This window comes from Ovis aries, chromosome 9 (genome assembly GCF_016772045.2).
Source record: "Ovis aries strain OAR_USU_Benz2616 breed Rambouillet chromosome 9, ARS-UI_Ramb_v3.0, whole genome shotgun sequence".
NCBI lineage: Eukaryota > Metazoa > Chordata > Mammalia > Artiodactyla > Bovidae > Ovis > Ovis aries.
Window position 1 is genome coordinate 23,408,416 of NC_056062.1, and position 17,144 is coordinate 23,425,559.

The window sequence follows — 17,144 nt, forward strand, 5'->3', positions numbered from 1 at the left end:
TCTAACCTTTTAAAAAGGGTCGCTTAAGAAAGGAATTAGTAACTCACTCCACTATTGTTGCCTGGAGAATCCCACGGACAGAGGAGCCTGGTGGGCTACAGTCCATGGGGTCGCAAAGAGTCGGACACGACTGAGCGACTAACATACAAGGAAGGGCACAGGGGTGGGAGGGGCGGACTTAGAAGGTTCTTGATTGCTGTCAAGTTTCTAGCTTAGTTTTTGGAGAGCAAGAAAGAAGAGAAAGAGGCAAGACAGTGATGAAAAGGGGGTGGGTATCACTCCAGTCTTCGACTGTACTCACAGTCTCCTTGCTCAAAATTAGGAGTGTTAGTTAAGTAATCTTATGCCAAATTTTATGTAGTTAGAATTTTAGAAGTTTTAAATGGTAGGCAAATGTCTGCAGGGATTCCTTGACACTGCGACACAAAGACCATTATAATCCATTCTTAAATGGCAGTTTCATATATTTTTTCTTAAAGTAAGTGTAAGTGAAGTCGCTCAGTCATGTCCAACTCTTTGTGACCCCATGGACTGTAGCCTATCAGGCTCTTCTGTCCATGGAATTCTCCAGGCATGAATACTGGAGTGGGTTGCCATTTCCTTCTCCAGGGGGTCTTCCCGACCCAGGGATCACCCAGGTCTCCCGCATTGGAGGCAGACGCTTTAACCTCTGAGCCACCAGGGAAGCCTTATTAAGGCAAGGTCTTTTAAGCCCTTCTTTGAAATGAAGGGGGAGGAGTCAGGCAACCCTTGGGAACCAGGATACTTGGGATCTCAGAATTCCCCACAATTCTGCCAGGGGATACTGAGCAAATTCATTTAACCAGTGAAGAATCTGTTTCCTCATCTGAAAAATGAAAGGGTTGGTAAGCATATTATCCCTGAAATTCTTTCCAACTCTGGTAGCTTTATGATGATGTCAGAAACTCTTTTTTTTGGTATCCACTCTTTTTATTTATTTATTTTAATTGGAGGCTAATTACTTTACAATATTGTAGTGGTTTTTGCCATACACTGACATGAATCAGCCATGGGTGTACATGTGTTCCCCATCTTGAACCCCCCTCCCACCTCCCTCCCCATCCCATCCCTCAGGGTCATTCCAGTGCACCGGCCCTGAGTGCCCTGTCTCATGCATCGAACCTGGACTGGCGGTCTATTTCACATATGATAATATACATGGAGAAACTCTTAAGAACCAGGATTCCTCATTCCAGTTGCTGCTCTCCCAATTCCTCTCACACCCCTCCCCCATCTTAAATATTCATCCATTCATTCCTCCTTCCACCTGTTCAAGAAGCATCTCTTGAGCACCTGGGTCTCTGAGACTGTAACAGCAAATGGAAAACCCTCGAGTCTCAAGGATCTCACAGTCTTGTTGGAGAAATAGAAATATTTGGAAAACGGTGCCGTGAGAAAGGGTCATAAAGAAAAAAAGACATGTTGTCAGCCTTGAGATAGCGCAGAAGTGGGCATGAGTAAGTGTAAGCCACCAAACTGAACTAAGACAAACGCATCAGAAAAAAAGAAAAGAGACCTGAAGGTTTTCTAAGTGTTTCTCTTTTTTCGGGTGACGATTTCTTTTTCAGAAACAAACTAAGGTTTAAAATCCCTCACTCCTATAGGTGGCAAGGGTTTTAGGAACCCCATATAACACCACCATTTTTCTTCACTGGATGTTGTTTTACTTATATTAGGAAACATGTAGCTCATAAAAAAGAGCTGGCTTAATCCAAAACACGTTTATCAGGGGCCCACAGGGAATGTGTACGAGGCAGCACCTTCTGTGGGGAAGAAAAAGCCTGCAGGGTTTGGATTCAGACCGGCTGTGCATAGCGATTCTCTGTTTATTACCTGGAGTCCTTAAGGAGATTGTGCATGTATCTGAGTTCTCAACAGACAGCATGGCCCCTCACTAGGCCACTGGGGAGGATTTCAGGAGATGGTGCTTATAAAATGGCAAGCCTGGAGCTCTAGGAATCTCTTGTCCCTCCCTTAGATCTTCAGGGACGTTGGTAATACCATGAAGGATACAATGTACCACCCTCCTTCCCCCAGGGATGGCCAGTCTGGGAGTTCTTCTGTGCAGGAAACTCATTCAGTTCAGTTCAGTCTCTCAGTCGTGTCCGACTCTTTGTGACCCCATGAATCACAGGACACCAGGCCTCCCTGTCCACCACCAACTCCTGGACTTCACCCAGACTCATGTCCATCGAGTCAGTGATGCCATCCAGCCATCTCATTCTCGGTCGTCCCCTTCTCCTCCTGCCCCTAATCCCTCCCAGCATCAGAGTCTTTTCCAATGAGTCAACTCTTTGCATGAGGTGGCCAAAGTAGTGGAGTTTCAGCTTTAGCATCATTCCTTCCAAGGAAATCCCAGGGCTGATCTCCTTCAGAATGGACTGGTTGGATCTCCTTGCAGTCCAAGGGGCTCTCAAGAGTCTTCTCCAACACCACAGTTCAAAAGCATCAGTTCTTTGGCACTCAGCCTTCTTCACAGTCCAACTCTCACATCCATACATGACTACTGGAAAACCATAGCCTTGACTAGACAGACCTTAGTCGGCAAAGTAATGTCTCTGCTTTTGAATATGCTATCTAGGTTGGTCATAACTTTTCTTCCAAGGAGTAAGCGTCTTTTAATTTCATGGCTGCAGTCACCATCTGCAGTGATTTTGGAGCCCCAAAAAGCAGGAAACTCATTAGGAAGACCAAATTCTGAGCCGCGCCCTGCCACTAGCAGAGCTGTTTGTCACTGGGGAAGTTCTCATCTCTCCACGTGAAGGGAGTACTTAGGTCCTTCCCAGTGGTGCCAACAGTCTTCATACAAAATAAGAGAGAGGCTGTATTGTGGAATTCCCTAGTGGCTCAGTGGATAAGAATCTGCCTGCCAATGCAGGGGTCATGGGTTCAACCCCTGGTATGGGAAGATCCCACGTGCCTCAGAGCAACTAAGCCTGTATGCCCCAAGTAGAGAGTAGCCTCTGCAACTAGAAAAAGCCTGTGTGTAGCAACAAAGACCCAGCACAGCCAAAAATAAATAAAATTATATATATATATATATATGAATAAAATTATATGTGCTGCTGCTGCTAAGTCACTTCAGTCGTGTCTGACTCTGTGCGACCCCATAGATGACAGCCCAGCAGGCTCCCCCATCCCTGGGATTCTCCAGGCAAGAACACTGGACTGGGTTGCCATTTCCTTCTCCAATGGAGGAAAGTGAAAGTGAAGCCGCTCAGTCATGTCCTACCCTCAGCGACCCCATGTACTGCAGCCTTCCAGGCTCCTCTGTCCATGGGATTTTTCAGGCAAGAGTACTGGAGTGGGGTGCCATTGCCTTCTCTGAAAATTATATGATATATAGAGAAATAAAGGGAGGCTTTACTGTAAATATCACTGTGAAGATTAATTCCAACTGCAGTAATGGAGCAATGGGAGTGCTCGCCACTTGGAAATCAACCCTGATTTTCATTGGAAGGACTAATGCTGAAACTGCAATACTTTGGCCACCTGATGTGAAGAGCTGACTCACTGGAAAAGACCCTGATGCTGGGAAAGATTGAGGGCCGGAGGGGAAGGGGACGGGATTGAGGAAGGAGAGGGAAGAGGATGAGATGGCTGGATGGCATCACCGACTCAATGGACATGAGTTTGAGAAAACTCCGGGAGATAGTGAAGGACAGGGAAGCCTGGCGTGCTGAAGTCCATGGGGGTCTCAGAGAGCCTGACATGATTCATCGATTGAACAACAACTCCATTCCAGCCATTACTTTGCCTTTGAGTTGGGCTTGTCACAGGTTCCCCTGGAGGAAAAAAGATGACACACAGGCTCTAACAGAAGACCATCCAAGGGCTGTGAACCCATTGTCAGGAGACTAATCACACAGGCTGTGAAATCAGACCAGTCAGTCTCCTCTACTTGCTAAGGTGACCTCTAAGCTCCAGGTTCCTCCCAGGTATAAACTGGTATAAAATACCAGTGCCTGCTCTATGTGGTGGCTGTTGAGTATGAAATGAGGGTATGCCTGCAGCAATGCAGAATCATGCAGGGCATATAACAAGCCCAGCATTTACTAATTGATGTTATTATTATTCCTTTATAGAACAGAAATACATTCCTGAGTCCTTTCAGTTGATAAGGAGGAGAACAAACCATGTTCTCCTCCTTACTCACTGGGAACACTCTAGTGGTTTTTACTTGGAGTATTTACATTAAGTTCATTGGAGACTAGAATAGGCTTTTTGTTTGTTTGTTTCTTACTTGAGAGAATATAAGTGTACTTGGAAAGCACTCAGACAAGGCGCATGAGTGAAGCAGTCTGCTGCTGGGGTCAAATATGGCAACATGAGCCCGACAGTAAAACACGTGGAATCCAGTGTGTCTTTCCCTCTTCCTGCTCCCCCAGCCCCATCCCCCGCCCACTGCTTTCCTTGCTTCTAGCACTTTGTTAAGATGATAGAAAACAAACACATAAGGTGAAATAAGGAACAAACCATACTTATTTTGATTGACCGATGAGAAGGACATCTAATGGAGTAGTACTCTGTGAATTATTATTGAGAACTTTATTTTTGCAGGCAGTAGAAAAAGCCCAGGATTTCATCTCCTGGGTGCTGGGACATTAACTTGCAGTGAGCTCTCATTGTGTTTTGGTTTCCTTTATTGGGTCTTTTTTTTTTTTTTCCCAGCCACACCCTATGGCATGTGGGATCTTAGTTCCCCCAACCAGGGATCAGATCCAAGTTTGATGCATTGGAAGCACGGAGTCTTAACCACTGGACCGCCAGGAAAGTCCCTTGGTTTCCATTATTGTAATACTCCCACATCAGAACTGTTACGTGGATGAATTCAGACACTGCCTGTATAACCAGGGCAGTGCATGGCTCAGAACAAAAGCTCAGAAAGTACTGTCTCACACCTCACTAGCCTCGGGTTTCTCTCCAGTAATTTTAGGATAGTCATACCTGGGACTTCCCTGGAAGTCCAGCGGTTAAGACTTAACTCTCCAATGCAGGTTCGATTGCTGGTGGAGGAGGAAAAAGGGGAAAAAGGGGCTATGATCTTACATGCCTCAAGGCCAAAAACCAAAGCATAAAACAAGCAGTATTGTAACAAATTCAATAAAAACTTTAAAAATATCCATATTAAAAAATCTTTATTTAAAAAAAAAAGATAGTCATACCTACCTTATGAAGTTGTCATGAAGTTTAAAGAAGTATACGTATGTCCAAAATGCTATACTTGGCAAGGCGTCAGGTACATTGTAGGTTTCAGTAAATTTTAAGGGGGAAGGAATATCTGAATTTTTATTCCCATAATACCTGAGAAGTATCATCTACTTATGATCCCTCAGCCCCTGCTAAGCACCTTATATGCCATAGCTTATGAAATCCTCAGAGCGCTAAGACATAGTTATTGACATTGCCCCCAGTTTGCAGATGTGAAAACTGAGACTCAGAGAAGTAAATTACTTCAGTGAGATCTAATAGCTGCTACATGATAGAGATGTGAGGCCAAGTCTTTCTTATGAGAATCATGCTATAACTCATGCTCTTATGAAACAAATGCCTATTCTACCCTCTAGAAGTTGCCTTGGTTAGAATATCCTTCTTTACAGGAACTGTGTTCCACGGAAACCAGGCTTTTGCGGTCTCAGCTCTCTTCTGATCCCCATTAGTATTCATTCTGTTTGACTCTAGATACTGTTTTTTTACTTCCAAAATCCATCGTTGATGGATCTGACCTCACAAGGGATACTTACAAGAATAAGCAAAGTTTCTAAAGACGATCCCCAAATCTGAAATCCCAGACTTTGGGAATTACTGAGCAGCTTCCCCTTCTCTTTAGTCTTTCCTCTGCCAGGTGACTAATTTAGGGAGAGATCTGAGTCCTGGAGTGAAAAGAGATGTATTCACGGTCATAGTTGACATAAAAAGGGAGTTCAGAGGGAATTGACATTGGTTGATTATTCGCTATACATCAACTGCTTTATCCACAGCTTCTCAATTTATTTCACTTAACAACCTGTAACATGGTCATTTTATTACTATACTAATTTCACAGATGAGACAACAATGCATTATGATAAGTGACAAAGTGGAGATTCAAACCCAGATCCAAGTAACACAAAGCATATTCTCTTCCCACACTATCTATGGCCCTGCCCCATGAAGGCACTGGGAGCCTTTGATGAATGCTGTAATTCCATCCTGTCAGCCTGGGCCACTTTCTAGGCATGTGAATCAGAGCACTGATAGCTCTTCTTGGCTTCTTTTTTCCCCTTCTGTTTTTTTGGCTGTGCGCAGCATGTGGGTTCTTAGTTCCCTGAACAGGGATCAAACCCGTGTTCCCAGCAGTGGAAGCTCTGTGTCTTAATAACTGTACCAGCAGGAAAGTTCCTGGTTTCTTGTGCCCAGAAAGGACCCCACACTTCCTCCGTACTCTCCCACCCCTGGTACTTTGTCAGCTATCTTGCAAATGCACCGCCTTGGTTGTTAGGCAGATAGATGAGTGAAGCCTGCCACTGGGAATCTAATTCAGCCAATTCCCTGATGCCTGTGGGGTCACTAGTGCCCTTGCTGACCAGGAGAATAAGCCACCACTATTTTTATTCCTGCTTTTCTAGAGGAAGAAAAGCATTCTGTAAGGACCATTCTTATCTTGTCAGCAGTGCTCAGAGTAACAAACAGGCTTGAGGAGTGCAAGGGCGCAGAACAGCATTGGATGGGGGTGATGTTGATGACGAAAAAGATGATGCACGCTTTAGACAAAACTGGGTGTGCACGAGTAAGTGTGTGTGTTTTTCCTGGCTCCAGAAAGGATGATGTGTATTTCTGAGCGGGCTTCCCTAGTGGCTCAGTGGTAAAGAATCTGCCTGCCAATACGGAACTCCAGGGAGTTCAATCCCTGGGTTGGGAAGATCCCCTGGAGAAAGAATTGGCAACCCACTCCAGTATTCTTTTTTGTTGTTGTTGTTGTTTTAATAGCTCAGTCGTGTCTTGACTCTTTTGAGACCCCTTGGACTGTAGCCTACCAGGCTCCCCTGTCCATGGGATTTTCCAGGCAAGAATACTGGAGTGGGTTGCCATTTCCTTCTCCATCACTCCAGTATTCTTGCCTGGCAAATCCCATGGACAGAGGAGCCTGGTGGGCTACAGTCCATGGGGTTGCAAAAGAGTTGGACACAACTTAGCAACTAAATAACAACAAATATATCTGAGCAGTTCTGCACAAAGAAATCAAGTTTAAGTTTTGCCTGCATCAGGCTCTATCCACAGAAGATAGCCAGGAATGGTTTTCAGGGTGTTTCGAGAAAATGAGAGGTGCAGATGGTTTGCACTGGGGCATGGTTTCAAATTTTAAAGGGATTATGGTTCATGAACCCTAGGAATGGTGGATGGAGGTGTGAACCTTTGAAATTCTAATTGCACACCAGTCTAAGGAGGTATATACTTACCTGGGCACAATATCTCATTGTTCACATATTCCTTTCTTGGCTAGGGGAGACGGGGAGGAGGAGCGGATATATAACATAATCTTCAAATGAAACTGAAACAACAATTGGTGGCAGCAGTTTGGACTCTGGTGAATTCCATCAAGGAAGCAATCCCCATTGTTTACCATCGCAGTTAGCTTAGCTTGTTGTAATAATCTTTATTCCTTGCATCTGTAAAGCTGAGGGCAGACACAGACTCAGCTCCTGCTGGGAAGGATCTCTGTGGTCATTTTGACATACGCATCCCTTTATTTTATCCAAGTGAGGGCACTAAGGCCCAATCTGACAGCATCAGTTATTAGGAGAGAAAGCTCTGGAATCCAGGCCTCCTGGAATTGAGGCAATTATTCACTGACTCCAGGCTTTTTAATAACAGCTCATATTTATCAAGTGTTTGCTCTAAGCCATACATATGGGATAGAAGGTGCTACCAGCCCAGCAGGGATGACAGGTATTCGATGACAACTTGGAAGAGAGAGAAAAGTGGAAATAATGCAAAATCAGAGTCTCAGTTGATTTCCAGCCTAGAGGATGGCCTTCTTGGAGTGGTTGGAAGGCTAAGTGCTGGGTGTTAGAGTCTCAGCTGCTGCATGGGGATGCATGCATGCATGCAGCTAAGTCGCTTCAGTCGTGTCCGATTCTGTGCGACCCCATAGACGGCAGCCCACCAGGCTCCTCTGTCCCTGGGATTCTCCAGGCAAGAATACTGGAGTGGGTTGCCATTTCCTTCTCCAATGCGTGAAAGTGAAGTCGCTCAGTCGTGTCCGACTCTTAGCGACCCCATGGACTGCAGCCCTCCAGGCTCCTCCGTCAGTGGGACTCTCCAGGCAAGAGTACTGGAGTGGGGTGCCATTGCCTTCTCCAGCTGCATGAGGATAAACATGGGGTTACTTGAGGCTCTTGGAGCTTAATGAGCACAAGCTAGTAGTGGCCATATTTGCTCCCAAGTCACAGAACCTTCTAGATACAGGATGACCCAGTTAGTATATGGGAAAAGAGGTAGGGTTTTTTCTGGTGTCTCATATTCTGTCAGTAACAGCATGTGAACAAGTGACCTCCGGGTACGGGTCTTAAATGCCATCTGGCAGTTTCCCCAAAACCTCAAACTTGATGTGTCCCAATGCAGACTTTAAATATAGAAGGAGGAGAAAGTGTGTACCTGTTTGTCTCTTTGTTTTTTAGGATGCCCTCAAAGCTGATGTCTCAGCATTTTGCCAGAGCAGAGTCTTTATTCCTGTATGCTGCCTTACCAAGGGCTTCCTCGTGAGCTGCACTGCTTGCCTTCCTGACAGTAATGAGCGCTTCCCCAGAGACACAGTGCAGGTTCAGGACAGCCAGCACAGGCAGACAAAACACCTTGAACTTGTACAATGGCTCTCCGGTGCACAGAGCACCTTCTCATCTGTTATCATTTACCAGCCTCATGGGGCTGGCACCCTCTTCTTTCATCTTCATGGGAGGCAACTGAAGGCCAAGATCCCATAGCTACCAGGATACCTGCAGAGGCAGCCAGCCCCTCATTCTCTTTTCTTCTTTTTATTATTTGGCTGCATTGGATCTTAGTTATAGCACACAGGACCTTTGATCTTTGTTGCCACTGCAACATCTTTTTAGCTGCGTCCCAGGAACTCTTTTGTTTGCGTCATGTGGATCTAGTTCCCTGACCAGGTATGAAACCCAGGTCCCCTGCACTGGAGCGGGGATGTCTTGGTCCTCCAGGGAAGTCCCTTCATTCTCTCTTCTGCTCTAGATGTCACTTTGTCAAGGAGGTTTTCTCTGCTCATTCCTTAAACCATAGCTCCTGCATCACTTGCTTACTCTGTATGTACTTCACTTTATATTACATGTATATTGCTTGTCTGTTTCCCTTACTATTGTTGATGGAAGAGTAGCTGCATTGTCTGTTTACGAATCTCCAGCGGCAGGAGAAGGGCATTAGTAAATAGTTGTCAGCGGTGAGCGAGTTCTCCTTTGACAATCACTCCCGGGTCCAATGTCCCTCCCTGCCAGTGGGCACTCTATTGTGGTTTGGGGAAGGACCAGAGGACAGATAACCGTACAAGATTGCAAAACTCAATCCCAGAGGAGGCCTGGGGGCTAGCCTTCTGCCCAGGTTGGTGAATTTGGGACTTTATGAGCCGGCTCCAGTTGGCTCCAATTATAGGAGCCAATCGTCAGGCGCTTCCTAAGGGCCTAGTTTTGTTTTTTTTTAAACCAATTTGATCCGCAATCAATGGTGAGAAGTTAAATGGATTCTTTGGGCTAAGTAGATTGAGCAAAATAGCCATCTGCCAGAGCCGAGGAATGAGCAATCTGTTGGTAATTTTTCCGCTGAAATTTGGCATCTACTTAGCATTGTACACCATTTGCACCTCGGGAAATGCCTTTTACACCCCTTCCCTTCCTCTGTCCTTCGGGTTAAAAACGACAACAAAAACCAGTGTAAATGAAAGATTAGAAAATTGTGGTATTAAAAAAAAAAGAAAATCCTTCCTATATCCTATATCTTCACTTAGCACTTTAGCGGCTTCAGCAATCGACACAAAACTAGCCTTCGGGAGGCTCGTGAGCGCCCTGCTAAGAGAGTGAGGAGCCGGAGCCAGCGGGCGGGCAAGCTGCAAGCCGGCCCCGGAGGCCGCCGCCGCGCTCCCCTCTCGCCGGGCCCGGGGCCCGCGCAGCCGGAGGCGGCTCTCCGGGCCTCGCTTCCTGCTCCCACACGGGGCTAAAAAAGAACGCGCACAACTTTTTATTTTTTTGGTCCCCCTTCTTGCGAAAAGCTCGCGTAACGAGCTCGCCCGAGTAACCGCTCCGGGGGCGGCCCGAGGGACGCGGGCATCAGCCGCCCCGAGAACCGCGCGGCCCGGGCCGCCTGTCGGGGACACTCAGTCGGAGCGCCGCGGGCGGGGCTGGAGGGATTGGGCAGGGGATGGCGGGGGCGGCGAGTGGGCGGGGGAGGCCCGGGGCGGGGCTGGGGGCCGGCGTGGGCGGGCCCGGTGGCGGGGGCGGGGCGGGGCGGCGTGGGTGGGGCCGGGCCCCGCGGGGAAGGGGGCGCGGCGGCGCGTGCGCAGAGCACTTCCTTGTTTGTCCCCGTGACCGTCGCGGCAGCGCCGCCCGCCCGGCCGCCCGCGGGAGCGTGTGCTCAGTCAGTCGGTGTCCGCGCTGCCGCCTGTCAGAGCGTGTGAGCAGGCAGCGCCGGCCAGCCGCGACTTGCCCGGCCCTGGGCGCCCCCTTCCCGGTCCCCCGCGAAGCGCCCCGCCGGGTCTCCTCCCCCGTGGCCGGGCATGAGCAGAGGGAGGCGGGTCGCCAAGAGCCCCGAGCCTCGCGCGCCGCTCGGAGTTTGAAGGGCCCCGCGCAGATCGGGGCCGCCGCCGCCTCCTTTCTCGCCCGCCAGAGCTTTCCTCCCGCTGCCGCCGGGATCGCAGCCGCGCCAAGCCGGGCGGCGGGTGGCGGGCTGCGCGCGGGGGTCGTTCATGAGCCGCCGGCCGGCCCGCGGCCCCGGGAGCCTGCGCCGTGACTCACCCCTCGCCCTCGCTTGTGTCTTGCCCCCTCCCCCGGCAGGATGCCGGACCAGATCTCCGTCTCCGAGTTCATCGCCGAGACCACCGAGGACTACAACTCGCCCACCACGTCCAGCTTCACTACGCGGCTGCACAACTGCAGGAACACCGTCACGCTGCTGGAGGAGGTAGGTCGGGGCCGGTGCTCTCCGCGCGCAGCCCTTCGGGGACCCGGGCCCGCCCGCCGGGACGCCTCGCTGTCTCAGCTCGCGGCCGCTGCCTCGCCGTTGGATTGCGTCGATTTCCGAGCCGGGGAGGAAGGGGATGTATGGGGCTTGGGGGAGCCACACCCCCCTGCGGGACCCCCTCCAGCCCACCCGCGGCCAGGTGATGGGCGGGGGACATCGGATGTGCAGCCCCCAGCTCCGTCCCCACCCCCCACCCTCCACCCCACCCCCCCCCCGCCGCGAGGCTGGAGGTGGGGAGAGGATTGAACAGGCTGTGGACAGCCCTAAGAAGAGGGAAGTCCTCTCCCTGGCTTGAGCCCTTCTAGGCGCTTTCCACATCACCCTGACCCTCTTGTAACCCGCCAAGCAGATGGTGTCAGGCCTCTGAGGGCAGAGGGAGGCAAAGCAACGTGGCCAAGGTCACCAGCAAGGGACTGGGAGCTGGTCAGTTAGTTAATGCACCTCTCTACGGCCCGGCTTGGCTGGGCAGAATGAGCTGCATCGGCTAGGACTGGTGGAAAAACCCCAGAGGAATGAGAGGGAGCTCTGGCCGGGACTGCCTCCACCCCAGGATTCCTCCTCCTCTCTCGTCCTAAAGCCCTGGGTGGAAAGAGCTATCTCTGCAGACTGGTCCCCACCCGGCTCCCCTGGGCGGCTGGTTTGGTAGAGTCAGGCTGCTGCGCCAGCAGGACCTGCCCGCAGGGCACTCATAAGCTGTGAATGGAGCCCCGAGGCCGATGCTGCCCTAAGGACCTGGCCAGACAGGAAGAAGGGAGGACTGAGATGCAGAAAGAATCGCTCCTCTTATCTAGGTCTCCAGGGAAAGCTTGTGGGTGCCTCTGACAGCGTCAAGAACTTAGCAATTTCCTTTACAATTTTAGGTGCATTAGTGATAGGGCCGAGTGGGTACATAAGGAGGAATCCGCAAGCCTGGGAGCTGGGAAGCCTCTGAACCTCCTCAAAAACGGGATATTTGCCCTGGAACTCTGCTCCATATATAAGTGCCATAAAGGAGGAAGTTAGGAAGGCAGATCGTTTTCCCTGGGTGGATTCTTCTGTGGTTGGTTTATTTGAGGTTTAGGGGAAGCTCTTTCTGATGTGAGCTCCCCAAGGTTCCTCCTCTGTAATACTAAGAAGCTTGGGCTTCTGTGAGCAGACTACTCTTGATGCAGGCTGTGATGCTTGTTCCTGGGCCAGGTTACACGCAGAACTATGCGTGTATTCAAAAGCACCGGGGTCCTACATTTTAGGAGGGGAGAGGTTTCTGCTAGTGCTGGGTCCTGTTTGGCCGATCTGATGCTGCAAATGAGTCTGAATGTTTTATGCCAGTTGAGGTTGCTTCTAGATTCTCTCTGAAGTTAATGTTGGGTTATTGAACTGAATTTTGAAATTCAGTTGGAGAAGCACCATCTGACTAGGTTTGTTTGAAAGCCAGAGGTAAATGACTTTTTTCTTTGTTGTGGTTTTGTTTCTGTCAACTATCTTGCCTGTTGAACCAGCCTGATGCTTGGTGTCTGGGATTAAGTGGACTTGCCAGGCATTCAACCCTATGACCAGTCTGTCCTTCACTTAATTGTGATGAATTGAAACATGCTGATATGGCAGCACTTTGCATCCTTTTTCTGTACCTACTGTATATGCTTCTAAAGGACGTGACATTGGTTAGACTGAGGGGCTATTTTCTTTCTAGATAAGTCCTTCAGGGCCTGCTGATGGAGCTGTCAATTATTTTAACTTTTCCTTTCTGCACATTCAGATAATGTTACTGTATTCTGTTTGTGTGGAGTGTGTGATAAGGGTAAGTGTATAGTTGGTGATGCTGTTTGTAGGTGTACGTGCCCATACTACGTGGCCACACTGGAGGATAGGGTTAGTGTTTTTAAATTATATGCAATTGCTCTGGATCTTTGTTTGAGGTTACTAAATTTAAAAGCAAAGGCAGCTGATGTATTTTTTTGGTGGGCCATGCTGTTTTGCAAGGTTGGGTAGAAAAACAGACCCAGTCTTATTACCAACCTGGTCACCTATGAACTTGAGAAGGAATTGGAACCAGGCTAGAAGTTCAAAAGTGTCGTGTTAGAGTATGTTGGTAATACTCAGGTTCTCAAAAATACAATAGTGATTCATCAAGAGCAGCACAATCATTTTGTAGCTTTTTTCTGACTTTCGTACAGTCCTAGCCAAGAAGTCATTGTCCCCAGTCTCCATCTTTTAACTCCTTTTTAAAAAATTTTTTTAATTTATTTTATTATTATTATTATTATTATTTTTTGGCTGTGAATAGGCTTTCTTACTTGTGGCGAGTGAGGGCTACTCTTTGTTGCGGTCCTCAGGACGGGGTTCTCATTGTGGTGGCTTCTCTTGTTGTGGAGCATGGGCTCGAGAGTGCTCGGGCTTCAGTAGTTGTGGCACTCGGGCTTAGTAGCTCCACGGCATATGGGCGCCTCCTGGACCAGGGATTGAACCTGTGTTCTCTGCGTTGGCAGACACATTCTTAACCACTGGACCACCAGGGAAGTCCATCTTTTAACTCTCGAGCTGAATTCCATGAGGTTGGATTCAGAGTGATTGACTTTAGCCTTAAAGTGCAATATACCCTTTAGTTTCTTAATTGATAGATAACTACCACGGTTGAACTTTTAATCCCACCTCCCCAAAGCTTGTATGTATGAAGGACGTATATTTATAAATATCTTACGTGGATCAGCATTCAGTTCTCAAAAATTACGGGGCTTAAGGTTATTACCCTCAAAATATAAGGAAAAGTTTTGGGGCAAACCACAAATTCTTGTTGGCATAGGCTTCACAAGTGAAATAGGTGGAAACTTGAAGACTGCTGTTTGGGTTATCTTGTGGTTATTCTTAGGAAGAGAAATTTTGGGTACTTTTTTGGTGATGTGGAAACTCAGGAATAGGAATTAATTTGGGCAGCTTGGAATTTTTTTAAAAATATTTTTCTAGTTCTAGCAATTGTCTTCCTATTTATTTATGGACTGTTTTGCTCTTTGAATTCCAAAGTAGCATGCCTTAATGTCACGTAAAAAATTGTGTTGGATCTCCTAATTTGGAACCCCAAATTAACCCACACTCTCCCTTTTGGTTTGTCCTCTTGGCAAAGAGTTCTGTGCTTTGCAGATGTTGCTGCTTTTATTTTAACCTATCACTGATGAGCACTTTAGGAACTGGGTCAGACATACGTGGTTAAAAAAAAAAAAAAAGAAAAGAATTTACTTCCAGGCTTTAACTTTGGGGGCAGAGGGTCCCCCATGATTCTGGAAGTCATGGTGGGGCTGGCACAGAATGAGTGGCTGCTTTTGAGAGGCAAGAGTGGATGGGCTGCCAAGGTTTCATGCTGGTGTGTGAGTGTTTTCCAAGCAAAAAGCCAGTGTTTTGCTTATTCAGCAACCAAAGCACACTGACGTGTGCCATTTTACTCGTGACCGTTTGGAAATTATGAGTAAATGAGTAGGAGAAGGCTGAGCTTTCCCAGGAAGGGAGCAAGCACCATCGAGGGAGACAAAAGGAGAGGCTCTTCATTTAGAGGCTTAGGTTGGTACATATGTTGGCTGAAAGGGAGAGTCCAGTATGATATGTGAAGGTCAGCTCGGTTATTGATTCAGTAGTATTGGCCCAGCACTTTTATCTTTGGTGATGATGGAGGAGGCATGCTCTGCCCATTCATTAAGCAGCTAGCTGCTTGGTACCAGGACTTCGAAGACACACAGCATGCCTGAGAACACTCCACCCTTACAGAGGCTTTTTGGAGGAGAAACAATTGTTAGCCCCATTTTACAGGGAAGAAAACTGAGGCCTAGCGAGATGAAGTGATTTGTCTCCAAGATCAGATGGCTAGTAAGTGAGTGGTGTTAACGATGAACTCTGCTGCGGCTCAGTTGCTTCAGTCATGTCTGAATCTTTTCAACACTATGGACTGCAGCCCACCAGGCTCCTCTGTCCATGGGATTCTGCAGGCAAGAATACTGGAGTGGATTGCTGTGCCCTCCTCCAGGGAATTTTCCCAGTCCAGGGATTGAACCTGCCTCTCCTGCATTGGCAGGCGGGTTCTTCACCACTGGCGCCACCTGGGAAACCCCTAAGTGGAGTTAGGAAGCCCCTAAATAGTTAAGACTTAAAATAGATGTTCTAAATGTCTACAAAGACAGACTTCAGTGGTTAGTGTTTTGTAGAAGTGTAGGAGGCTTCACTCTTATTGTCTGTTCTCATTTTAGTACCATAAATCAGGTGCGTAAGTTCCTAGGTGGTTTGGTTTATCTTCACGTTCAGGTTCCAAGGAGTTCTTCATGTGGTTGCTGCTGTTCAGTTGCTAAGTCATGTCTGACTCTTTGCAACCCCATGGACTGTGGCACAGCAGGCTCCCCTGTTCTTCACTGTCACCTGGAGTTTGCTCAAATTCATGTCTGTTGAGTCAGTGATGCTATCTAACCATCTCATCCTCTGCTGCCCCCTTCTTCTCCTCCCCTCAATCATATCCAGCATCAAGGTCTTTTCCAGTGAGTCAGCTCTTCACGTTAGGTGGCCAGAGTATTGCAGCTTTAGCTTCAACATCAGCCCCTCCAGTGAATGTTCAGGATTGATTTCCTTTAGGACTGACTGGTTTGATCTCCTTGCTGTCCAAGGGACTTTGTAGAGTCTTCTCCAGCACAAAACATCAACTCTTTAGCACTCAGCCTTCTTTTTGGTCCAACTTTCACATCTGTTCATGACTACCGGAAAAAAATCATAGCTTTGACTACACAGGCCTTCATCAGCAAAGTGATGATATGCTGTTTAGGTTTGTCATAGCTTACCTTCCACGGAGCAAGCATCTTTTAATTTCATGGCTGCAGTCACTGTCTGCAGTGATTTTGGTGCCCAAGAAAATAACTCTCACTTCCACTTTCCCCCCTTCTATTTGCCATCTAGTAATGGGACTGGATGCCATTATCTTGCTTAGTTTTTATTAATGTTGAGTTTCACATCAGCTTTTTCACTCTCCTCTTTCACCCTCATCAAGAGGCTGTTTAGTTCCTCTTCAGCTTCAGCCATTAGAATGGTATCATCTGCATATCTGAGGTTATCGATACTTCTCCTGGCAATCTTGATTTCAACTTGTGCTTCATCCAACCCGGCATTTCTCATGATGTACTCTGCATAGAAGTTAAACCAGCAGAGTGATAATATACAGCCTTGATGTACTCCTTTCCCAATTTGGAACCAGTGTGTTGTTTCATGTCTGGTTCTAACTGTTGCTTCGTGACCTGCATACAGGTTTCTCAGGAGGCAGGTAAGATCAGTTGTGATCTTAAAGGAAAAATAAGTCGCAGGAAAGGTTTAGATAAAACCAAGAGTCTCTGTGCATTGCTTAAGTTCAAGAAAATGTGCTTTCTTTGTCCCTGAGCTCTGGAAGACAAAACAACAAAAGGTGAACAAGTCTCCTGAAGCCACCATCCCATGCAGAATTCTGGGCTCTGTGGCTCCTCACTCAGTGCGGAGGGACGTAGGGTGAGTTTTCTCTGGACTTTACCAGATAAGGCCAGTGAATGAAGAATACATTTGCCTGCAGAAGCAGAGAGAGAAGGCTACTTTCTTTCTGTAACAGAACTCACACTCTTTCTAAAACAGGGCTCAAACCCGTTAGTGAGCTAGTCTAAGCTAATGCTGTTTGCCTTTTTTATGCATAAATAAAGAAACATTTTTACCATCTAATAAAACCCCTGTCTGATAGCATTCTTATTATTCTTTTACATATGAATAAACCTCAGCGCAGGCTTCCCAGGTGGCTCAGCTGTGAAGAATACGCCTGCCAATGCAGGAGACACAAGAGGCATGGGTTAGATCCCTGGGTTGGGAAGATCCCACGGAGAAGGAAATGGGAACCCACACCAGTATGCTTGCCTGGAAAATTCTGTGGACAGAAGGTC

General features: G+C 47.7%; 1 protein-coding gene across 10 annotated transcripts in view; it reads left to right on the forward strand.

The window, feature by feature from the left end:
• Positions 1 to 17,144, forward strand: part of ASAP1 (ArfGAP with SH3 domain, ankyrin repeat and PH domain 1) — a 333,908-nt gene that overhangs the window by 59,991 nt on the left and 256,773 nt on the right. For 8 of the 10 annotated variants that reach the window (XM_042254098.2, XM_060393356.1, XM_027972896.3 and 5 more), the window contains one exon: positions 11,058 to 11,184. The exons of 1 other annotated variant lie outside the window; for it this stretch is intronic. In XM_042254098.2, coding sequence (XP_042110032.1) covers positions 11,058 to 11,184 — 127 coding nt within the window. Of the gene's footprint in view, positions 1 to 10,644; positions 10,678 to 11,057; positions 11,185 to 17,144 lie in introns of those variants that run through there. One more of the 10 variants, XM_060393354.1, reaches the window with a different exon arrangement.